Source organism: Musca domestica, unplaced genomic scaffold (assembly GCF_030504385.1).
Source record: "Musca domestica strain aabys unplaced genomic scaffold, Musca_domestica.polishedcontigs.V.1.1 8, whole genome shotgun sequence".
Taxonomy (NCBI): Eukaryota; Metazoa; Arthropoda; class Insecta; order Diptera; family Muscidae; genus Musca; species Musca domestica.
In genome coordinates, this window is record NW_026712409.1 from 15,172,181 (window position 1) to 15,198,142 (window position 25,962).

At 36.0% G+C, this 25,962-nt stretch overlaps 1 protein-coding gene across 5 annotated transcripts in view; it reads left to right on the plus strand.

The window, feature by feature from the left end:
* The window catches only part of LOC101897106 (diacylglycerol kinase 1), a 272,567-nt gene that overhangs the window by 111,406 nt on the left and 135,199 nt on the right, over window positions 1–25,962 (plus strand). For all 5 annotated transcript variants that reach the window (XM_005183423.3, XM_059130997.1, XM_059130998.1 and 2 more), the window contains exon 3: window positions 25,413–25,490. In XM_005183423.3, the coding sequence (XP_005183480.2) occupies window positions 25,418–25,490 (73 nt within the window). In that variant the 5' untranslated portion in view covers window positions 25,413–25,417. The remainder of the gene's footprint in view (window positions 1–25,412; window positions 25,491–25,962) is intronic.

The window sequence follows — 25,962 nt, forward strand, 5'->3', positions numbered from 1 at the left end:
TATAGAGCTGAAGTCCTGAACTTTGGAATTGGGAGTGTAGGATTGGATTATGTAGGTAGTTTTGGAAATGTGTACTTATGTGCACGAAAGGTACTAAGTTGGATATTGTATGAATGGATACCACTTGAAATCCTTAATTTGGTTTTCTAATTTGTATGTGGGGTTGAAATTTGGAGGAGGCTTTTTAAAAATTACTAAATTGTACTAAATTTGGTTTTTGGGTTAGGTATTGAGTTGGAAGTCAAAAATTTGAAATTAGGATGAACATTTGTGCGGTTTGGTTGATATTTGGTGGAGAATTTGGAAGTACGTACTAAAAAGTACGAAAATTACAAAATTGTACTAACTTTAGTATTTGGGAAAGGAATAGTAAAGTTAGTTAGAGTTTTTCGAAATTCGAACGAAAATCAGATACCATATGTACTGAAATGCTTCATCGAATAAACAGGTTTAGACCAAAGGTCTCTTTGGACCAAATCCGTATAAGGACATTTGGAGCCGTTCGTAAGTCTGGCTAGTGCGCATGATAACTTTAGAAGAGAGCATCCGATTTGGTCCGAGCTTGGTATATCGTAATATTAATTTAAACTTAGTTCGAGTTCGGAAATTGAGAACATCGGTCCTCTCATTTTGGAAACTCCCCCACGAAACGTCAAAATAATAATAGCAAATAATTTACCTCATAGAAAAAGGAAGGACATTTCGATTTTGTCTAAACTTTGCAAATCCCATTATTTTTGTCAGTGCTAAATCAGGTGAGAAAATGGATAATATCGAACCACTCTATTAAGTACCTCCCCCACTAAGAGTTAAGATTTTGAAAAATTACAACTTTAAAAATGAGAAAAAATAGTCCGATTATATTCAAATTACACACATCACAATATTTTTATTAACCCAAGTTCTGGTGTGAAGATGGAATACATCGTTCCACACCTTCTGGTACCTCACCCTCAACGGTTCGAAAATTTTGAATAGCCAAGAAGTTCGTAAAACCTGAAATGAGCTACCGATTCTTTTCAATCTCGGCACATCTCAATATCTCTACCAACACAAGACAAGGTATGAATGAATGGAAGCTATAGGACCACTCCTTCGGGTACCTTCCCCACAAGGGGTCAAATTATGGAATAATTATATCTCTTGCAGATTCGCTTCAAGTTTCACACTTCTCAATATTTCTACTAACACAAGATTTGTTGTTAAGATGGTTGATATCGCCTCACCCCTTCTGGTATCTTCCCCACAAATTGTCAAAATTTTGAAAAGTGTCGAAAGTCGTAAAATTCGAAATAAGCATCCGGTTTCTTTCAAATTCGGTACATCTCAATATAACTATCAACACAAGATCTATGGTGAAAATGGTAGATATCGACCCACTCACTCTAGTACCTCCCCCACAGAAGAGTCCACTTTCGACATAAGCCAGGGCTCACATGAATTTGACCCCCTTATTATTTTGACCTTTTGCTACACCTCTAGAGATCAAAGTGTTAATTTATGGACTTAACTTAATTTATGTGCTTATTTCTGAACTTCTAATTGGCCAACTACTCAACACATTGGCAATTTTTCCAACTTAATTACAACCTTTCCTACAAATATACATCATTGACCCCCCCCCCCACCCCCCCCAACAAAAAAGAGGCAAATCCATTTGCCTCGCTTCACTCAAAATACATCCCGAAAAAAAGTGTTGAAAAGCTGTAATGGAAGAACAAAAACAGAAAAACTACAAAAGGACTTAACTAATTAGAGTCATTGCTCGGCCATGGAGAAGAATGTTCACTTGATGTTGATGTTTCGCAATGTTGGCCATTTCCTCTCTCTCTCTCTTCCCCTCTCTCCATCCTGGCCACCCGCATATTTTTTCTTTTTCATTTCAGCTGTCAAGTTTTTCATGGCAATTGAGTGAAGGAGTGAAAACACACACACACACACACCCAGGAAATGGCAAAGAAAATATTATCCTTGTTAGCAGCAAAAGGCAACTCGAAAGTCCTTTGAGTAAACGCATCACCTTTCATATTTACCTTTTACCCTTTTTTTATTTTGCGTTGGGATGGACGTTGCCGTTTTTAGCGCATTTCACTTGTACATTGTTGTTGTTGTTGCTACTGCTGTTGTTTTTGTCCATTTGTTTTGTTGGTTTCACTTTTTTGTTTTTGTTTCTGTTTCGTCACCTGGTGGAGATTTCATGACTTCACCTGTGACCATTTAACGAGCATTCCTTTGTGTGAATGTTTTTACTGTTAACACCGACCGACCGACCAACCGTTCCATGCTGCTGTTGTTGGCTTTTTATCCTGTCGCATATCCTTGTTAAAATTCCTGTTGCTTTACATTCAGGATATTGGTGGGTGTTTTTTTGGGGGTAGCATTCCTTTAAAGATGGAGAGAATGTTGTCCTTATGTTTTTTGTCTCCATTTTCGGGATTGTCATTTTCAGTTAATTTTTCAATATTTTATGACCATGTCGTTGTTGGTGAAATATGTCAGTGTGTGGCGTTGCTGGTGTAGGTTATGAATACTTAAGAGGCAGCCACATTTATCATGGGCTGTTTCAATAATCTGCCAATTATATTTATGCAGATTTTCCACAGAACATAAATTTTAAATTAAGACCCGGAAATAAAAATGATCAAGGGTATTCGTTGATTTTGAATAGTAGCTCAGCAATTATTGCTATCCTGAAGGCATCTAGGTCTTCTGGCCCGTATGGAAGTCTTATAGGTCCTTCATGACGCATAGATGGCTTCTGGGTCTACTATCCTGTTAATAAGGCTTCTAGAAGACCTAAAATCCTCATAGAAGTCTTTAGATCTTCTGGTCCGCATATAAGGCCTTTGGGTCTTTTAGCTTGCATAGAACATTTTTGGGCCTTCTAGCCCACATAGAAGGTATCACGAAAAGAAGTCATCTAGAAGACCTTTGTGCCTTCTGGTTCGCATAGGAGGCCTTTGGGTCTTCTAACCAGCATAGAAGACCTTTGGATCTTCTAGTCCGCAAAAAACGTCTTTGGGTCTTTTATCCCGCATAGAAGGTCTTTGAATAATCTATCCCGCAAAGAAGACATCTAGAAGACCTTTGGAACTTCTGGCCCGAATAGAAGGCCTTTTGGGTCTTCGGCTCTGCATAGAATGAATTTGAGTATTTTGTTCCGCATAGAAGGCCTTTGGGTCTTTTGGTCCGAATAGAACGTCTTTGGGTAATCTATCCCGAAAAGACGTCAAATGTTAGAAGGCATTTGGGTCTTCTGGCCCACATAGAACGTCTTGGGTCTTTTAGCCCACATAGAAGGTCTTTGGATAATCTATCCCGCAAAGAAATTATCTAGAAGACCTTTGGATCTTCTGGCCCGCATAGAAGGCCTTTAGGTATTTTGGTTCGCATAGAATGCCTTTGGGTCCTCTGGTCCGTATAGAGGGTCTCTGGGTCTTCTAGTTCGCATAGAAGACATCTGGGTATCCTAGCCCGCATCGAAGACCTCTATGAAAAAGGGTTGTTGGGGCCTTGAGTTTTCTATACCGTATAGAAGTCGTCTGAAGCTTCAATTGCATAAAGAAGGCATCTGAACCCTGCATCCCTTTGGTTCTTCACCCTCCACCATCTCCATAACCTTATAGAATTTCTCTGGGACTTCAATCACTTATAGAACAACTATGGGCATTTTATTCCTTTATTCATTTCCTTTCCCTTATAGAAGGCCTCTACACCACCATCCCTTATGTAAGGCCTAGAAGGGTCCTCTATCCCTTATAGAAGCCTCTGGGTCTTCTGTTCCATATAATATGCCCCTAGGCCTTTAATCCCTTATAGAAGGTTTATTGACATCAAATTCCGTATAGATCCCGTAGGGAAAGCTTCTGGATCTCTCATCTCTTATGGAAGGTCTCTGGGCTTTCAGAAGCTCATGGAAATTCCTGGGCCCTCCAGTCTCTTATAGAAGACCTCTGGGACTTCAATCCCTAATAGAAGGGCTATGGTTCTAAATCCTCAGAAGGCCTCAGGGTATTAAATCCCATATTGATGGCCTCTGAGCCTTCCATCCCACAGAGAAACCTCTGGGTCTTCTATCCTATATAGAAGGCTTCTAAATCCTCTGGATGTCCATAATCTTATAGAACGTCTCTGGGACTTCAATCACTTATAGAAGACCTTTGGATCTTTATAACCGCATAGAACGCCTCTGGTATTTATATCACCTTTAGAACAACTATGGGCCTTTGATCTCGTATAGAAAAGCCTCGGTGGCTTCAATCCCTTATAGATGGACTCTGGGCCTTCAATCCGATTTAGGAATCCTCTGGACCTGTATTCTCTTATAGAAATCCTCTATAACTCACATCCCTTATGTAAGGCTTCTGGACCTTCTATCGCATATAGAATGGTCCTCCATCCCATATGGAAGCCTTTAGGTCTTTTATCCCATATAATAGGCCCCTTCTTATAGAAGGTTTAGGAAGGTTTAAAAATAATCCTCTTGACTTTCAATCCCGTATAAAAGGCCACTGGATCTTGAGTCTCTTATAGCACGCCCTTGGATCTTAAATCCCCTATATAAGGCCTTAAGAAGTCGTCTGAGCAGTCAATCGCCTTTTGGAGGTCGTCTATCCATTACAGGAGGCATCTAGGACATTTTCACAGCCAGTAAAAAATATATCTCGCTCTTCTCGGCCCCTCCACCTGCCCTGTAACCCCTCTCCGTGCATATCTCCATGCTTCTTTTCACCTGATTCCCTCGAATAATTCAATTTCACGAATATACGCCCCATCATATTGTCACTTTGTTCAATATTCTTGTCACACTTCGGTGACTGACGTTTCGTTGTGAATTGAAGGGCACGTACTTTTTTCCTTTCTTAGCCCTCACAAACACACACACATACATACACACCTACACAATGCAATGGCACAAAAGCAATTGCGTTATTGCCAACCTGACAGCTGTCAGTTATGGAGAAAAAATATCCTTATGGTTGCAAATGAAATTGTTACACCACTTGGCGGTATTGAAAAAAAAAAGTTCATAGTTCCGCTAACAAAGCTACTTCTCGCATCACATTTGAGAGGAGAAAAGAGAAAAAAATGCACCGGAGACTGAGCTAAAATAAAGCATAAATGGTATAACTGATATATTGCCTTTTTACGTTCCTTCCATTGGCTGGATTTTATATAAGTCTCCAGGATTTGTGTCTCCTCAAGAAAATGGAATATGGAATGTAGAACTAGACTGTTTGGAAAACCCAAATTGGTTTGGAAAACCCAAATAAAAATATCTCAATACGTCCTAATTTCAACTTCAATATTATAATTCAATACAGCAATATGAAGTGGAATATTAACATTTGTTGCCATGGACCAAGCCCAATAACGCCATTAACATACTATAAATTTGCAACTTAGCCTAACCAGCTGCTCAGAAAAAATTATAAAAAAGAAGGACAAAGAAGTACATAAAAAAATTGCAACAAAGTCAAACGACATTTCTTATTTTGGCACGAGTTATAACCTTCAAATGGCCAATGCCCGAATGTTGCTCTGCGGTATTTTGGCCCATTCTCGGCGAAGTGAGGTGATCGACACTTTGGTATTTTTTAGTGTCAACCTTGCTTTCCAAAATACTCCAGCCACAATAGTCCAACGGATTGGTATCCGGAGATTTTGGTGGCCATTGTACGCTGGAAATGAAGCGAAGAACCTCATTTTGTAACAATTTTTGGGTGGCTCGTGCTGAGTGTGATGGTGCTGAGTCCTGTTGGAATATCCGAAGTCTGCGCCAAAATACTTGCATGCCCAATGCTTTAAAACACCTTCCAGAGTATTTTCGCGATAATATTCGGCATTAATTCTGATGCCATGGTCGATAAATACGAGCGGAGAGCGACAATCGGCTGTTATGGCGGCCCACACCATCACCATGGCCGGCTTGAAGCTTGAGTTCTGATGGCCAACCGAAGGTGCATATTTTCAGCTGATCTCTTTGGCAAGTGAACATGATCATTTTGATTGTTTACAAACTGCTGGACAACGAATGTTTTCTCATCGGAGAAAACCAAATTCGGCAGTTCACCACTTTCGGACAAGCGAAGCAACTTTTTAGCTCTTCTGAGTCTATTATCTTTCTTTTGCGGTGTAAGTTCTTGCACTTTTTGAAATTTCAATGGCTTTTCCCCGAGCTCATTTTTTAATATTTGCCAAATGGAATATTGCGATATGTTCAGCTCATGAGATATTTTCTTCAATGCCTTATAGCCTCTATGTAGAAAACCTAGAGGCTTCTATATGGGACAAAGAAACACACTATATTGGATAGAAGGTCCAGAGGACTTATGTAAGGGATGGAAGGTCCCTTATATAAGTCCTCTGGAACTTCTATCGAATATAGAGGGTTTCTCTATCCCATATAGAAGCCTCTAGGATTTCTATACCATAAAAAAGGCCCCTAGACTAGTTTTTTAAATCTCTCATAGAATTCTTATTGACATCCAATCCCTTAAAGGAAGCCACTGTGCCTCCAACACCGAAAAGAGAGCCTCTGAAATTTCAATCCCGTATAGAAGGGCACCGCACCAAATGGAATATTGCGATATGTTCAGCTCATGAACACTGTGACGCGGGTTTCGATTAAATCGCTTCTCTACTTTTCGAACCATTTCTGCTGATGTTACTGATTTCTTCCGTCCACTTCCTTGACATCGGACCTAATATAAAGAAATCACACTATCACGCTTAAATTCCATCAAGAATAACTTTTTTTCTGGGAATTTTTCATCAAAATGCTTTTGTACGCTTGTAAAAAATATAATGAACTGTCACTGGAATAATTTTAATAGCTGTCGGACGAGTGGCTTCGAAATGACAGCAGTCTGAAATTGGTTGCCGTTTTTTCATCTCACCTTGTATTATAGTTGGCTGCCGTTTTTTTATCTCACCTTTTAACGAGCAAATACCCCCATACATCAATTTGTTGCACCCTTCGTGGTCGTAGTAAATTTTAAACATCATAATTTGTATAAATATAATTATTATTTTATGTTTTTATACCCTACAACACTATGTGTTGGGGGTATTATAAGTTTGATTGGGCCAGAATTTATGTAACACCTCGAAATATTGGTTTCCCATATAGGAAAGTATATATGAATCTTCCTAGCTCGCCGAGCTGAGTCGATCTAGCTATGTATGTCCGTCCGTCCGTCTGTCCGTCTGTCCATGTTAATTTGTAATCACTCTACAGGTCGCAATTATGGCCCGATCTTCACGAAATTTAGAATGGGTTAAGGTCAGAATAGAACCCTATTTCTTTTGAAGATGATCGCATAATATTTAGGGGTTGAAATGGACCAAATACTGAAAATATGTCGGATTTTGCAGTAGCTATACAGGTCGCAATTATAGACCAATCGACGCGGAATTTCGCATGTAGCTAGAGTTAAGGGCGGGGAAGAAGCCTACCAATTTGAGTGGTCATCGGATAATATTTAGCGGGTAAAATAGAGCATATCTTTTGTGTTGAAAAAATTCAACATTTTTCATTAAACCGCGAATATTTTAAATCCCGGCGAAATCACAAAGCCATGACAAGGTTACTTCTGATCTTTACATTGATGTTAACATCCAACAAAAGGGATATATAGCAAAATATGTGCGATATATATGTTTATTAAAGAAGATATGCTTGAAAAATCGTTTATATGTCGAGAACGGCTGAACTGTTTTCGACAGTTCTCATTAATTCAGAATGGCCTCTTGGCAGGAAAGAAAAAACGTCTAAAAAATCGCATAAAAATATCTCTCTGAAGATGAAAATATTGATTTTTTAAAATTTTCTCATATTTTTTCAATTTGTCATATTTTTGGCATATTTTCATTTTGAATTAAACATTTGGTAATATTTCTACAGCTAACAAAACTAAGTAGTTAGGATATCAGGATATCATATACAGATCACATTTATGGCCCGATCCTAACGAAATTTTGCATGGGGATCAGATGAGGGTCAGAATAGAAGCCTACTTTTTTAGAGATGATCGCCATATATTTAGGGGTTGAAATGGACCAAAAAAATGCAAAATTGTCAGCAGGTCGTAATTATTGTCCGATCCTCAGGCACATTTGAATGGGGGTTACCGGACATTGCAAAAGCCAAGCAGTTTGGATGGCCATCCAAAAATATTCAATGTGCGAAATAGTTTGCCAACTTTTGTAGACAAAATACGAAAATGTCCATTCCAGTGACTCTTTGGAGAATTCACAAATACAGGAAAGACGCACTTCTGACTATTTCGTTAACGCTGATTTCGTGGAAGAATATAGTCAAATGTCTGTATCTCATATAGATGCGTTTCAGTCAAAAACCAATAATAAATGTTAATCTTTTGCCACTTCTGAGAGATTATAGGTCTTTGGGAAATATTGGTTCCAGATCTAGGAAGACCATCTACCAATAAATTGGAAATGAGCAAATTAGTTTAAGTTGCTATTATTCGAAAATTAGAGAACGGAACCTGATGGTTTTCTTTTATTATTTGTCACAATATCTTGTGGAATTCTTTCAAGTATCTCGCCTATATAAACTGTATCGTTTATTATAGTGTTGTAGGGTATTCAACGGTTGGCCCCGCTCGACTGTAGCCTTTGCTTACTTGTTAGTATTACAATCATTATTGTTTTTATCTACTATACAAGTGTCACCATGACCGTACCATCTCCCCAAATCCCCCCCCCACTTGCCACACTACACCTCTAACACCGTCACTCACTCTCCACGTACTCTCGACGACATTAATCTCTTACTTATGTCCAAGAACTTGGTAATAGAAACACTTTCACCGTGAATATATTTTTAATAGAGTGTATGTATATGTATATGTGTGTGCGAGTGTGAGTGTTTGTGTTCTTCAGAGGATTATTAACAAAGCAAATACAATTAAATAAAAGACACAAAACAAACAACAACAATGGAAATAATTACTTAAGCTAATTAATTAATATGCAAAGAATGTGACATAGCTTAGAAATGCGAGGGGGTGTGAAAGAAGTGGTGGATAGCAAAGAGGAGTTGTTCGATGGAAGTGAGAGGCGTTTTTATGGTAGGTGTTTATACATAAATAATAGGCATGTTTTATGCATGCCCCATAATAACGCTGACATCACGGGATACTCCTGGGAGCCAAGTGAGAATAATTATCTAAAGTGTGCAGGGAATTATTTTGCATTTTCTCCATTTATTGTATACAAAATAAAACACTAAATGTATAATTAAATTAAAAGATAAATAAATATATAATAATAATAATAATAATAAACAAATAAAAATAAATAAACACAAGACTCAAAGATATTGTATTGGGCATAGAAACCCCAGCGACCATCTATACATCATAGAAGTAGACGGAGGATTTTTCAATACAACATAGACGATCCAGAATAACTTGAATATTTTAATATGACTCACTATGACTCGTATGCGGCCTAAATGACCTCTAACTCATCTATTCAGCCTAGAACACTTAATGGTCTTAAATAACGCCTACAAGACCTAGAGTTCCTCAGTAGAGCCTAGGAGAACAACAAGTTTTCAACAGGGCTTGAAAACATACTGGTTTTCTATAGAACCCAGAATACGTATGCGTTGTATATATAATATACCCCAGAAGAAACCCAGAGGTCTTCTATAGGACATAGAAGACCCAGAGGTCTTCTGTAGGACATAGAAGACCCAGAGGACTTCTGTATGACATAGAAGATCCAAAGAGGAATTCCATAGGTCATAAAAGATATCCAGTTATTCTATAGGTCATAGAAGATCTACCTATAGAAGACCTCTGGATCTTCTATGAACTATAGAAGACCTCTAAGTCTTCTATGACCTTTAGAAGACCTGTAGGTCTTTTATGACCCATAGAAGGCCCAGATGTCTTCTATAGGTCATAGAAGACCTACAGACCTACCAACAGGTCTTCTATACAGCCTAGCAGACCTACAGGTCTTCTATACAGCCTAGCAGACCTACAGGTCTTCTATACAGCCTAGAAGACCTACAGGTCTTCTATACAGCTTAGAAGACCTACAGGTCTTCTATACAGCCTAGAAGACCTACAGGTCTTCTATACAGCCTAGAAGACCTACAGGTCTTCTATACAGCCTAGAAGACCTACAGGTCTTCTATACAGCCTAGAAGACCTACAGGTCTTCTATACAGCCTAGAAGACCTACAGGTCTTCTATACAGCCTAGAAGACCTACAGGTCTTCTATACAGCCTAGAAGACCTACAGGTCTTCTATACAGCCTAGAAGACCTACAGGTCTTCTATACAGCCTAGAAGACCTACAGGTCTTCTATGTAGCCTAGAAGATCTACAGGTCTTCTATACAGCCTAGAAGACCTACAGGTCTTCTATGTAGCCTAGAAGATCTACAGGTCTTCTATACAGCCTAGAAGACCTACAGGTCTTCTATACAGACTAGAAGACCTACAGGTCTTCTATACAGCCTAGAAGACCTACAGGTCTTCTATACAGCCTAGAAGACCTACAGGTCTTCTATACAGCCTAGAAGACCTACAGGTCTTCTATACAGCCTATAAGACCTACAGGTCTTCTATACAGCCTAGAAGACCTACAGGTCTTCTATACAGCCTAGAAGACCTACAGGTCTTCTATACAGCCTAGAAGACCTACAGATCTTCTATACAGCCTAGAAGACCTACAGGTCTTCTACAGAGCCTAGCAGACCTACAGGTCTTCTACAGAGCCTAGATGACCTACAGGTCTTCTACAGAGCCTAGAAGACCTACAGGTCTTCTACAGAGCCTAGAAGACCTACAGGTCTTCTACAGAGCCTAGAAGACCTACAGGTCTTCTACAGAGCCTAGAAGACCTACAGGTCTTCTACAGAGCCTAGAAGACCTACAAGTCTTCTATAGAGCTTAGAAGATCTACAGGTCTTCTATGGAGCCTAGAAGACCTACAGGTCTTCTATGGAGCCTAGAAGACCTACAGGTCTTCTATGGAGCCTAGAAGACCTACAGGTCTTCTATGGAGCCTAGAAGACCTACAGGTCTTCTATGGAGCCTAGAAGACCTACAGGTCTTCTGTGGAGCCTAGATGACCTACTAGTCTTCTGTGGAGTCTAGATGACCTTCTGGTCTTCTATGGAGCCTAGAAGACCTTCTGGTCTTCTATGGAGCCTAGATGACCTATAGGTCTTCTATAGAGCCTAGATGACCTACAGGTCTTCTATAGAGTCTAGATGACCTACAGGACACCTATGGAGCCTAGAAGACCTACAGGTCACCTATGGTGCCTAGAAGACTTACAAGTCTTCTATGGAGCCTAGAAGACCTACAGGTCTTCTATTGAGCCTAAAAGACCTACAGGTCTTCTATGGAGCCTAGAAGACCTACAGGTCTTCTATGGAGCCTATAAGACCTACAGGTCTTCTATGGAGCCTAGAAGACCTACAGATCTTCCATAAACTCTAGGACACCTATTCTGGTTCTTCAAACATACCCTGCTTTCTATTTAATTATCCGAATGTAAACATTATTAACCACAAAGACAAATATACACACATACACACTCCGGAATTAGCATAATGAGAAAAATGTTATGTACTTAATAATAGAATACACATTAATGAAACAGCAAACTTCAGGTCCACAGAGTTGGCTGACAAAGCCACATGGGAACATCGAAACACGGCTGTGCTGACACGGACATTAGTTCATTGTTGTTGTTGGCGGTGGTACAAAATGCATTTTAGATACAAATAAGTTGCTGTAACTTGAAAATTGCCAACAACTCATGACAGTACAACAAATTTAATGGTCATGACTCTTGTCGTGTGTGTGTGTGTGTACGTAATCCACATATACCCTGGCCCCTACATGCATTATTACCCTGTCCTCCCTCCAGGCATACCACTACCTTGGTTTGCCTCTCCTTTCCTCATTTGCTCAGCAAATAATGTTGGCAAATGTGAAGACCCCGTTTACAAAGCTTGTCCCACATTGCCACAGAACAAACCACGTATCCACTCGCTTGCTTTGCTGTGAAGTGTGGTCTGGCTGGTTGGTCACAAGACTTGGGGTTAACACAGAACGGAGGATGTGTGTTTTTGAACTACTACCGCTGCAACGTGCCCGAGTGGTGTGAACGGTTAATAGGAGATAATAAATTTTATTCAATTGCTTTAAAATATAAAAGGTGGCGTTTGATAAGGGGACTATTTAATTGAAAATAATTTGAAAAGAATAAATTAACGGAGGGAGCAACAAAAGTTTGAAGAATATTTTTTTAAGGATGACAAGAGCTACAAACTTGTATTTTAAAAATAATTCTTAGGATCTCGGGAGTCAAAAACTTGCATTTTTGAAAGAAATTCCATAGAGCAGATTTTCAGAACATTTGCTCAATGACTCTAGCATTCACAAAAGTTAATTTTAAAGGTGTACTTTGTAAGGGATCATCATAGCTACTAACTAGGATTTTTGAAGGATGTGTTCCAGGATGTGAAAATCTGATTTATATGTTTTCCAAGAACCATAAAAGCTACACAGGATTTGGAGGATTTAGATTTTTAAAGAATATTTTTTTATATTTTTGAAGGACTGTAGAGGAAATAAATGTGGATTTTTAAGGATTTTTTTGAAGAACTTTGTAGGAACTAAGCGTGGATTTTTAAGGAATACATTTTGAAGGACTATGGAGGAAATGAGCCTGTATTTTAAAGAAAAAATTTTTGAAGGACTTTCTTAGAGGAAATAAGCGTGGATTTTTAAGGAATATTTTTTAAATTTTTAAGGAATACCAGATCCACACACATGGATTTTTTTAAATATATTTTTAAGGTCTATCAGAGCCACAAATGTGGATTTAAAAAAATGTTTTATCAAGGACTATCATAGCCACAAACGTGGAATTTTTAAAAATATTTTTTTAAAGACAATCAGAGCCTCAGAGTAGGATTTTTTAAATATGTTTCTTCAAAAACCTTCAGATTCACAGATGTGGATTTTAAATAATATTTTATTTTCGAGGAATATCCGAGCTACAGAATTGTATTTTTAAGGACTATCGAAGCCACAAGCTGGGATTTTTAAAAATTATTTTTTCAAGGACTATCGGAGCCACAAAAGTGGATTTTTAAAAAATATTTTTTAAGAACTATCAGAGCCACAGAATTGGATTTTTAAAAAATATTTTTTCGAAGACTATCGGAGCAACAAACGGGAATTTAAAAAAATGCCAAGGACTATCAGAGACTTAAACGAGGATTTTTAAAAATTTTTTTCAAAGACAATCAGAGACACAAACATGGATTTAAAAAAAAAAAACATTTTTTCAAGGACTTAAAAAAATATTATTTCAAGGACTATTAGAGCCACCAACGTGATTTTTTTTTAAATATATTGTTTCAAGGACTAACAGATCCAAGATCTTTTTATATATATTTTTTCAAGGACCATCACAGCCATAAACGTGATGGATAAGGATAAGGCTATCGGAGCCTTATTTTCATGGATTAAAGGAATGTTTTTCAAGGACTCCTGGAGCCACAAACGTGAATTCTTAAAAAAATTCTTGAGTCACAAACGTGAGGTATTAAGATAATTTTTCAAGGAAATTAGGATACACAAACATGGATTTTTAAAAATTATTTTTTAAGATTTTTAAAAAGAAATTAAGGACTTTAGGAGGCACAAACTTAGATTTTTAAAAAATATTTTATTTTCAAGGATTTGGAGCCACAAAATGGAGTTTTGTAGAGCATTTTTCAAGGACTTTAGGAGCCACAACCTTCGATTTAAAAAAATATATTTTTTAAGAATTTTAAAAGAATATTTTCAAACGTGTGGTTTTTAGAGAACTTTTCAAGAAATTTAGAAGCCACAACCTTAGATTTCTAATTTTTTTAAGGATTTTTAAAGAATATTTTTCAAGGATTTCTAGAGCCACAACTTGGGTTTGGTTTTAGAGATTTTTTTCCAGGACTTTAGGAGCCACAACCTGGATTTAAAAAAGAAATATCAAGGATTTTTAAAAAAAAAAAAATTTTAAGAAGTTCCGAAGCCACAGCCTCGGATTTTTAGAGGATATTTTTTCAAGGACTTTAGAGCCACAACCTTGGATTTTTAATTTTATTTTTTTTTCAAGGATATTCGAAGTTACAAACTGTATGTACAAAAAATAACGTGGATTCTTGCCCACAAACGTGGGGTGTTAAGATAATTTTTCAAGAAATTAGAAGACACAAACATGGATTTTTAAAAAAATTAAGGACTTTAGGAGGCACAAACTTAGATTTTTAAAAATATTTTATTTTCAAGGATTTTTAAAGATTATTTTTCAAGGACTTCTGGAGCCACAAAATGGAGTTTTTTAGAGCATTTTTTCAAGGACTTTAGGAGCCACAACCTTTGATTTAAAAAAAATAATTTTAAGAATTTTTATAGAATATTTTCAAAGAGTTCTGGAGCCACCAACGTGGGGTTTTTAGAGAACTTTTCGAGAAATTTAGATTTCAATTTTTTTTTTTAAGGATTTTTAAAGAATATTTTTCAAGGACTTCTAGAGCCACAACTTGGGTTTGGTTTTAGAGATTTTTTTCAAGGACTTTAGGAGCCACAACCTGGTATTAAAAAAATATCAATGATTTTTAAAGAATAATTTTTAAGAAGTTCCAGAGCAACCTTCCACAACCTTGTATTTTTAATTTTATTTTTTTTTTTCAAGGATCTTCGGACCTACAAACTATATGAGCAAAAAATAACGTGGATTCTGGCCATACATATTCCCATTAAACTTCATAAAAACTAGTCACCTCAAAAAAATACGCTCTAAAACTGTCAACACAAAAAAGAACCAAAGACATTTATTTATTTTCTATTTCTATCTCTGTCACTCAAACTGATAAAGCGTTGTCCTGCAGTCTGACAACACAGACAAAAAAAAAAAACACCAGCAACGGAAAATTTCTCCTCGAATAAGAAAATGCCACACAGACTGCGGCAAGAAATTGTCCAGACGGACAAAGCAATATTGTCGGCGCCAGACAATAACTCAAATGTCTATTTAACTTCTTTCTACGTTCATTCACAAACACTCTTAGACAATCTCACACACACACACAATAAAAAGTTACAAAATGTCCAACAACAACAATAAAAGCAATCAAAGATCATTTCAACTTTAAATACATCTTTTTTGTGTCCTGCATATCCTTTGGCTGTCTTCCATGGCTGGTTGCTTGCCAATGGAAAAGGTTGGTAGGTTTTTTTTTATGTGCCGGTAGATTCTATATTTTTTGTGTTCAAATGTAAAAATAAAATTCTTGAGGACAATTGATGACTACGATTATCAAAGGAGGAAATTTCAAGAACATTTTCGAAGCTAAATCACCTTAAGGATATCCATGCCTAAAACAAATTTTCATATTTTTCGATGCAGAATGGAAAAAACAACCTGTATTCTCCTGAAAATAGAGGTACAAGAACCAAAGAAAAAAATATTTTCAAAAATTTTTAAAGTATTTTTTAGAGGATTCTTAAACTATTTCCAAGGATTTTTTTGTAAATTATTTGCGATGGATTTAAAAAATAGTTTTTGAAGAATTAAAGAAGTGTTTAAATTTTTTTTATTGAATGATATATTTTTAAAAAAAGGCAATACAAGAATATCAAAATATATTTTATTTTAGGTCCAAGTAGTTTTCTGATAGAAGTATAAAATTAATTTGCAGATCTACTGGAGTGAATAATTTGAGGGCCTTAATACGAGGCAAGAATTTCTTAGACCATTCTGATAAAAGGAAGTTGATTCTAAGGCATTTTCGAGCAAATAATATAAGAGTCTTAATATAAGCCATCTCATATCTACTATAATCTCTGTGGCAAGACCGAGAACTTCGAGCTTCTTCAGAAGATTTACATTTTATTTCTTTTTTTATTTCCCCTCCTTCCCTTCGCCCATAAAGGACATTTGCAAAAAATGTCGTCACACAATTAATCATCATCTTGCAAATTAACATTTTCATCATTTGTCTCAAGTCATTCCCATTTACAATTTATTTCCCTCAATCCTCTTTGCTCCATGCCCTTTGAAGGTACAACGGCAGCAACAACCCAAAAAAAAAGGCAAATGACAAATTGAAATAAAATGTCAAAGCTTTGTATTTACATAAAATCATGCTTAATTGCCATCGTTAATGGTCATAACAGGATGGCAAAGGACCAGGGCTCCTTTGAAGAACACCCCAAAAAGAACAGAAAATTCTCCCAATCAAATAAAAAAATGTTCATTTCCATTTCCTCGGCTGAGTAGGGGAGTCTGGGCGGAGAACACATCATGTCAATGACGTTGTGAAATGGGTTAATTATGAAGAACCATAAACGGTTTATGAAAAGGCAGGAAAGATCAAAAACTCTTTAACGAGAGCCATAAAAGGACGAGGTCAAGAACGACGAAGGCATCAGTGTATTTAAAAAAGCAACAACAATTCTGACATATTTATTTGACAATTTAATGGGCAATGGCAAACGGAATAATATTTATCATGATTGCCATTTTTTGTATATTTTTACTGGACGCCCACCCGGAAAAAGGGGATGATTTTAATGGCATATCAAATTTGAGAAAAGGACATAATATACATCAATTATGTGAGCAAAAATGACAGGAATTTTTGCCAACAACGAATTTAAGAAACCCAAACACCCAGCCATAAAAGATCTACAGCTAGAAGACCTAGAGCTCTTCTATGAGCCATAGAAGACCTAGAGCTCTTCTATGAGCCATAGACGACCTATAGCTCTTCTATGAGCCATAGACGACCTAAAGCTCTTCTATGAGCCATAGACGACCTAGAGCTCGTCTATGAGCCATAGACGACTTAGAGCTCTTCTATGGGCCATAGACGACAAAGAGCTCGTCTATGAGCCATAGACGACAAAGAGCTCTTCTATGAGCCATAGACGACCTAGAGCTCTTCTATGAGCCATAGACGACCTAGAGCTCTTCTAAGAGCCATATACGACCTAGAGCTCTTCTATGAGCCATAGACGACCTAGAGCTCTTCTATGAGCTATAGAAGACCTAGAGCTCTTCTATGAGCCATAGATAACCTAGAGCTCTTCTATGAGCCATAGAAGACCTAGAGCTCTTCTATGAAGAGCTATAGAAGACCTAGAGCTCTTCTAAGAAGAGCCATAGAAGACCTAGAGCTCTTCTATGAAGAGCCATAGAAGACCTAGAGCTCTTCTATGAAGAGCCATAGAAGACCTAGAGCTCTTCTATGAAGAGCCATTGAAGACCTAGAGCTCTTCTATGTAGAGCCATAGAAGACCTAGAGCTTTTCTATGAAGAGCCATAGGAGACCTAGAGCCCTTCTATGAGCCATATGAGACCTAGAGCTCTTCTATGAGCCATAGAAGACCTTGAGCCCTTCTATGAGCCATAGAAGACCTTGAGCTCTTCTATGAAGAGCCATAGAAGACCTACAGCTCTTCTATGAGCCATAGAAGACCTACAGTTCTTCTATGAGCCATAGTAGACCTTCAGCACTTCTATGGACGCATAGAAGACCTTCAGCTCTTCCAGTTTTTCTAAGAAGTAATGAAACCTCATTTATTTTTTTTTTTTTAAGACTATTAAGAAGGGAATTTTGTGACCCCCCATAGACTTCTAGGAAAATGTTTCTTTTGACCTTGATTTGCACCAGCAAATATCTTTGACGTCTATTCGTATTATTAGCCGCTGTCTTTCATTCCACGAAAAGGTTAAATCCATAAAGAATTCATTCCAACAGATTTTATAAATAAATTTTTGTTTCGATTTCCGTCATCATTTTCCAAGTGGAGTGATGCCATTAGTTGTCATCCCCTGCCGCCTTCATCCAGATCCCTCTTCGCCCCGCAACAGGAAAAAAACATTTCTTCGTCATTCAAGTGTGGCCAAGTTCAGTGTGACATTTATTTTTTTTTCTCTATCTCTCTCTGTTTTTTCATTTGTTTCTCATCTTTCCACCTTTAGCTTGCCGACGTTGAGGAGGCCATGACAGTGGTGGTCTTCTTGTCTTTCAACAGAAATTATGTTTGTCTCTTTGTGTGTATCTGTCTGTTCGTTTCTTTGGAACAATAAAATAAGTTAATTTAGTAACACTGAGATAAGAACTTTTGTGTTTTTTGTTGTTTTTGCCACTGCTTTGAAATTTTAAATTTAGACACGTCACAAAAACATATGACAGCGGCAGAAGCAGCAGTGGCAGTGGCAAATTCCAAATAGGAAAAACAAAAGCAACAACACCAAAAAGAAAATCAAAGGCATTTTTAAATTGAGTGAATACCTGATTTCTTTTCTCGTTGTTGTGGAAGAGCACACAAGCGGATTAAAGTGGCTATTTATTGTTGGATGTGTGTGATTTATAAGTGGTGGCCAGGGTACCCTTCACATCTTACATCTACAAAATTGTTAATTTTTTCCGAACAAAATCTAAAGGAGAAGGTGTATAATTTCCAAGTTACAAGAGTTGCTTTCATGTAGGCGGTAGGTGCTTTCATAGAATTATATTCTTTTGAGTTTTCTTAAAAAGTCCCCATTCCAAATTCCACCAGAATTGCCCCCTGAACTTAATAACACTTGGCATCTTTCTGAGGAAATATTTCAAAAATCTCTTGGAGTTTTTTCCCCAGCTTTTTTGTGAATACGGCAACACTGAATAAAGCCTCGACTTTCATACACAACATTCTGATGGCATTTTTCTTGAGAGATAAATTTGCTAAGGGACAAGAGAAGCAATTGGCCAATATGTCATATCAAGAGAAAGAAAAATTGAATACTCAGAACACGAATAAAACAAATCATTAACAATATTAGATGTTTATTGTCTGCTCATGTGTACATATATTCTTCAGAGAAGACAAAAAATAGAAGCTATATTATGGAGGTGCATTTCAGGAATTCCAAATATTTTTGGGATGGTTTGTTGTCAAAAAAAATCGAAATAAAAAAATTATGTACATATAACATTTTATGTGATGCCATAGAAGACCTACAGCTCTTCTATGAGCCTTAGAACACCTACAGATCTTCAATGAGCCATAGAAGACCTTAGAGCTCTTCTATGAGCCATAGAAGACCTTAGAGCTCTTCTATGAGCTATAGAAGACCTAGAGTTCTTCTATGAGCTATAGAAGACCTAGAGCTCTTCTATGAGCCATAGAAGACCCGGAGCTCTTCTATGAGCCATAGAAGACCTAGAGCCCTTCTATGAGCCATAGAAGACCTAGAGCTCTTTTATAAGCCATCAAAGACATAGCGTTCTTCTATGAGCCACCGAAGACCTAGACCTCTTCTATTAGCCATAGAAGACCTACAGCTCTTCTGTGAGCCTTAGAAGTCGTTCAGCTCTTATTTAAGTCACAGGGGACCTAGAGCTCTTCTATGAGTCATAGGGGACCTACAGCTCTTCTATGAGCCATAGAAGACCTAGAGCTCTTCTATGAGCCATAGAAGACCTAGAGCTCTTCTATGAGCCATAGAAAACCTTCAGCTATTCTATGGAACCGTAGGAGACCTTCAACTATTCTATGAGTGATAGAAGACCTTAAGCTTGTCTTTGGATCCATAGAAGATCTACAACTCTTCTTCTAGAGTTTTTCGATGAAGCCATAGAAGACATAGAACTCTTCTATGAACCATAGAAGACCTAGAACTCTTCTATAAACCATAGAAGACCTACAGCTCTTCTATGGAGCCATAGAAAATTTTCAGCTATTCTGTGGAACCGTAGAAGAGCTTCAACTATTCTATGAGCGATAGAAGACCTTCAACTATTCTATGAGCGATCCATAGATTATCCATACAACTCTTCAGCTAGAGCTCTTCTTCTAGAGATTTTCGATGGAGCCATAGAAGACCTAGAGCTCTTATATGAGCTCTTCTATGAGCCATAGAAGACCTAGAGCTCTTCTATTAGCCATAGAAGACCTTCAGCTCTTCTATTAGCCATAGAAGACCTTCAGCTCTTCTATGAGCCATAGAAGACCTACAGCTCTTCTATGAGCCATAGAAGACCTTCAGCTCTTCCATGAGCCATAGAAGATATACAGCTTTTCTATGAGTTATAGAAGATCTACAGCTCTTCTCTGTGCCATAGAAGAACTGGAGCTCTTCTATGAGTCGTAGAACACCTAGAGTTCTTTTATGAGGCATAGAGAACTTAAATCTGTTCTATGGGGCACAGAAGACCTAGAACTCTTCCATGACTCATATAAGACCTAGAGCTCTTTATAAGAATCACATTTTCAAAAAATCCCCGTTATAACAGCTATGGAGACCGCGTTTGAAGTTATTTTATTTAAACTTAGTTTTGGCTAAGTGGCCATTTTCCAAAACCTAATTATGTTTTTTCTTTTGTATCCTGAAAGTAATTATTATATATTTTGTTCCTTCGGACCTAATTTTTAACCTTACTCACATATTGTAGCCCTTGATGCGTTAATATCAAACCGTATTCATAAGGCCTCCCCCTCCTCCATGATTCCACATATCAAACATAACCATAGTAATTTCTTCCACTTATTGTTGTTATTATTATTATTATTCCAACAAGGAAAACAAAGAGGATTTACAGCACACACTTGATTATTATCCTGCTCTCATCGAGAACAAACATTGGAACCATCATTACTCATCAGAATTTGTAATAAACCTTATTAAACCATGTCATCGGATGATAAAAAGCAGCTAAGCGAAGAGGTGATGGGAGGGGTGGGGAGTGGCAACAGAGGCAGTCGTTGTAACGAGGAAGGAAAGCTTCTGGCATCCCGGACGAACGACTGACAGTTAGACATTCGCCATCGATTGTTATTAGTTAGCTGGCTGATGTCTAGGAAATATGGCTAAAGTCACACATCGCTACCATTATTATTATCATCATCATCGGCAGCAGTAGAACCAGCCACAACAACAACGATTACAACAACAGTAACAAGTATCTATAAAATTATGAATGAACTATGCCAAGAGCCAACAGTTAAGTCTATTATTAAGTCTGTGGCGGCGGCAATGTCATGACATCCACTTTAATAGACCCGATGATGATGATGAGGACGTCGATGAGGACGATGACGCTATTGGTGATGAGAGTGAGTACTTAATGACACGTCAAGTATGAGCGAGCAATGCATTTAAATTATGAAGGCGTATGAAGGGACGTAGATGACGGTCGCTTGCCAATGGTGTCGCCAATCAAGTGATGGAGAAAATATAACGATTAACGCTCCATCATCATCATCAGCATTCGCCGAGCTCAAGACTCGACAAAAAAATCAATTTAAAATTAAGGGAGACGCCTTTTGCAACATTGCAAATTGATTTATCATATGGAAGTAATGTTACTTTAATGACATCGATGGCTGGCGCTGGATAGTTTATCACCGTAAATGTCAGTATAATAAATTTCGCCATAGTTGGGGGTAATGAGAGCAGCAATTTTAATGGAAAAATTATCGTTTAATTTAATTTTTTTTTGCATGCTAAGGAAGTTGTGTCCAAAAGGGCTGAATGTTGAAAGTTACGCACTATGGGACACAATCGTAGGACGGTTGTCACGAAAAATAAGTTGTACAGAAATGAAAAAAGTTAGAATTTGATATACCTTTATTTTGTGGCTATGGCTGCCAAGTCCTAAGTCCTTGAAAATTATTTTTAAAAAAAATATAGGTTTATAGCTTTGAAGATCCTTGAAAATAATTATTTAAAAATCAAAGCTTATAGCTTTAAAGGTCCTTAAAAAAATTCTTTAAAAAAACGATATTTTTCGCTATCCTTGGAAAACATTCTTTGAAAAATTTAGGTTTTTGACTTTGGAGGTCCATGAGAAAAACTCTTTAAAAACTCCACATTTTTAATTTTGAAGATCCTTGAAGAAAATTCTTTAAAGAAATCCATATTTTTCACTATGGAGGTCCTTGGAAAACATTCTTTGAAAAATATAGGTTTTTTGACTTTGGAGGTCCTTGAGAAAAACTCTTTAAAAACTCCACATTTTAATTTTGAAGATCCTTGAAGAAAATTTGTTAAAAAATCCACATTTTTAAATTTGAAGATCCCTTAAGAAAATTTTTTAAAAAATCCACGTTTTAGGCTTTGGAAATCCTTAAAGAATTGTTTTTTTTTTTTAAATCCACGTTTTAGGCTTTGAAGATCCTTAAAGAATTGTTTTCTTTTTAAATTCACGTTTTAGGCTTTGAAAAAAATTAAAAAAAAAATATTAAAAAAATCCGCGTTTTAGCCTTTGAAAAAAAAAATTAAATAAAAAAAAATATTTAAAAATCCACGTTTTAGGCTTTGAAAAAAATTAAAAAAAAGAATATTTAAAAAAATCCACGTTTTAGCCTTTGAAAAAAAATTAAAAAAAAATATTTAAAAATCCACGTTTTAGGCTTTGAAAAAATTTTAAAAAAATCCACGTTTTAGGCTTTGAAAAAAATTAAAAAAAAATATTTAAAAAATCCACGTTTTAGGCTTTGGAAATCCGTAAAGAAAATTCTTCAAAAAATCCAAGCTAAGGCTTTGAAGATCGTTAAAAAAAAAATTATATAAAAAATTCACGTTTTAGGCTATAAGTATGCTTTGTTGAAGGTCTCTGAAAAATATTCTTTAAGAAATCCACATTTATTTTCATGAAAGTCATTGAAAATATTCTTCAAAAAATCTACAATTATTGATCCTTGAAAAAAATATTTAAAAAAACACGTTTATTAGCATGAAGGTCTTTGAAAAACATTCTCTAAAAAATCCACGTTTGTTGAAGGTCCTTAAAAAATATTCTTTAAAATATTCACGTTTGGAAAAGGTCCTTAAAAATATTCTTTAAAATATCCACGTTTGTTAAAGGTCCTTGAAAAATATTCTTTAAAAAATCCATGTTTGTGAAAGATCCTTAAAAAATATTCTTTCAAATATTCACGTTCGTTAAATGTCTTTGAAAAATATTCTTTCAAATATCCACGTTTGTAAAAGGTCCTTAAAAAATATTCTCTAAAATATCCACTTTTTTTAAATGTCCTTGAAATATATTCTTTCAAATATCCACGTTTGTAAAAGGTCCTTAAAAAATATTCTTTAAAATATCCACGTTTTTTGAAGGTCCTAGAAATATATTTTGTAAAAACGTCCTCGTTTGTAAAAGGTCCTTAAAAAATATTCTTTAAAATGTCCACGTTTTTTGAAGGTCCTAGAAAAATATTTTGTAAAAACGTCCACGTTTGTAAAAGGTCCTTAAAAATATTTTGTAAACACGTCCTCGTTTGTAAAAGGTCCTTAAAAAATATTCTTTAAAATATCCACGTTTTTTGAAGGTCCTATAAAAATATTTTGTAAAAACGTCCACGTTTGTAAAATGTCCTTAAAAAGTATTCTTTAAAATATCCACGTTTGTAAAAGGTCCTTAAAAAGTATTCTTTAAAATATCCACGTTTGTAAAAGGTCCTTAAAAAGTATTCTTTAAAATATCCACGTTTGTTGAAGGTCCTTAAAAAATATTCTTTAATAAATCCACGTTTGTAAAAGGTCCTTAAAAAAATATTCTTTAAAAAATCCACGTTTGTAAAAGGTCCTTAAAAAATATTCTTTAAAAAATACACGTTTGTAAAAGGTCCTTAAAAATATTCTTTAAAAAATCCACGTTTGCAAAGGGTCCTTAAAAAATATTTTCTTAAAAATTCCACGTTTGTCGAGGGTCCTTAAAAATATTCTTTAAAAAATCCACGTTTGTAAAAGGTCCTTGAAAAATATTCTTTAAAAAAACACGTTTGTTGAAGGATATTCTTTAAAAAATCCACGTTTTTTGAAGGTCCTAGAAAAATATTTTGTAAAAACGTCCACGTTTGTTGAAGATCCCTGAAAAATATTCTTTAAAAAATATACTTTTGTTGAAGGTCCTTCAAAAATATTCTTAAAAAAATCCTTATGAATTTATGGTCCTTAAAAAATATTCTTTAAAAAAAATCACGTTTGTGGCTTTGAAGGTCCTTGAAAAATATTCTTTAAAAAATCCACGTTTGTTGAGGGTCCTTGAAAAATGTTATTATAAAAATTCCGTGTTTTCAAGGACCTTGAAAAATATTCTTTAAAAAATCCACGTTTATAATTTTGACGAATCTTTAAAAAAATATTTTAAAGACCCTAAAAGATTTTTTTAAATACCACGACCCTGCCGTTGTTATCTTTAATTAAATTCTCTTTCCCAGTAAATTTAAAATTGCCTTTTAATCACTCTTTGGTAACTAGACACCGACCGTTTTCCGTTTAAAACTTTGTCAATATTTAAATTTAATATGTAATTATTTAACACAACATTATTGTATTAATTTTTGCATGTCCTCGACACTGCCTTTGGCCATAGACAATTTTGCTGTAATTTTGTATTCAATATTGTTTTTTTTTTATTCCATAACATCATTAATAACGACGGTAATTGGATGGAGGAGTTGATGATAATGACGATGGTAAAGTTGTTAAATTGAAAATTGCTTTGTTTTATTCAAATAATTGCCAAGGGATTCAACGTCCAGTGTCTAGGGGTGTGTGGCTGCCTGGCCCAAAGAGATGGCTTGGGTTGGGTTCGTTCGGTGTTTGCGTTTTTCTTTTCATATAAATTGTTTTAAAAATAGTTGACACTTCATTTTTAATGGCCATGGCAGCGTTTTGTCAATTAATTCTGATTAATGACCTGTTTGAGTGTCGTCGTTATTGTGGTGTGCCCTGAATTTATTCTGGAGGAGTGTTGTTGTTGTCGTTTTATTTTTCTATCTTTGTCGTCGGCAACATTATATTCAACATTTTAATTTATGTGCGTTGATAATAAACAATTTTTTGGAATCCAAATAGATTGGTTTAAGGTGTTGTTGACCTGAGGTAAATACCAGGAGAATTTGGTGCGACATGAGGAGGAGGGGTGGAAAAAATGTTATTCAAATTTAATTAAAGCGATATTGAAAGAGGTAAAAGTTGGCAAATATTTGAATCTTTTGGGGAGGATATGAGTTTTCTAAAAACGCTTAAGAAATATTAAAATTAAATTATTGAAATATTGAATCAAATGGTTATTGCCCTCCCTTAAAGCAAGGACCTTCAAAAAGTCTGATATCCATCCAAACGAAATACATTGAGGAGTCCGATAACATCACCCTTCATGAATACCCATCCGAAGTAACTATCCTCCCATACATTTCCCCACAAGTTTCTTCCTTCTTTATCATTACTTCTCGTTTTCTCCCCCCACTTTACTTGCCACATTATTTATTGTCCATTCCCTCCGTTACAATTAATTAGTTCATATTTATATTCTACAATTGTTTCTTATCCTTATTTTCCTGTTTCTTTTTTTTGTTTTTCTTTCAGTCACCATGTCCTCTGCTGCACATAAATGGGACAAATTGTCACCACGGGAATTTTTACAACTTCAAGAATTGGCTTCATGTAAGTAATTGATGGTTTTGAAAAAAAAAAAAAACACAAATTTAAGAAAATTGAAATTTAAAAAGGACAACTTACTAAAGATTTTGTAAGAACTGTTTTTCAATGATTATCTCCGCCTCTATTGTAATTTCTTTGCTATGAAGATCCTTGCAGAAAATTGTTTAAAATTCCACGTTTGTTGCCTTGAATGTCCTTGAAAATGTTCTTAAAAATTCAAAGTTTTTTGAAGGTCCTTGAAAATATTCTTAAAAATTCCACGTTTGTTGCCTTGAAGGACCTTGAAAATATTCTTTAAAAATTTTATGTGTTTTGAAGGTCCTATTCTTTAAATACTCCACGTTTGTGTCTTCGAAGGTCCTTGAAAAATATTCTTTAAAAAGTCCACGTTTGTTGCCTGAAAGATCCTTGAAAAAATTCTTTAAGAAATCCACGTTAGTGACAGATATGGTCCTTGAAAAAATATTCTTTAAAA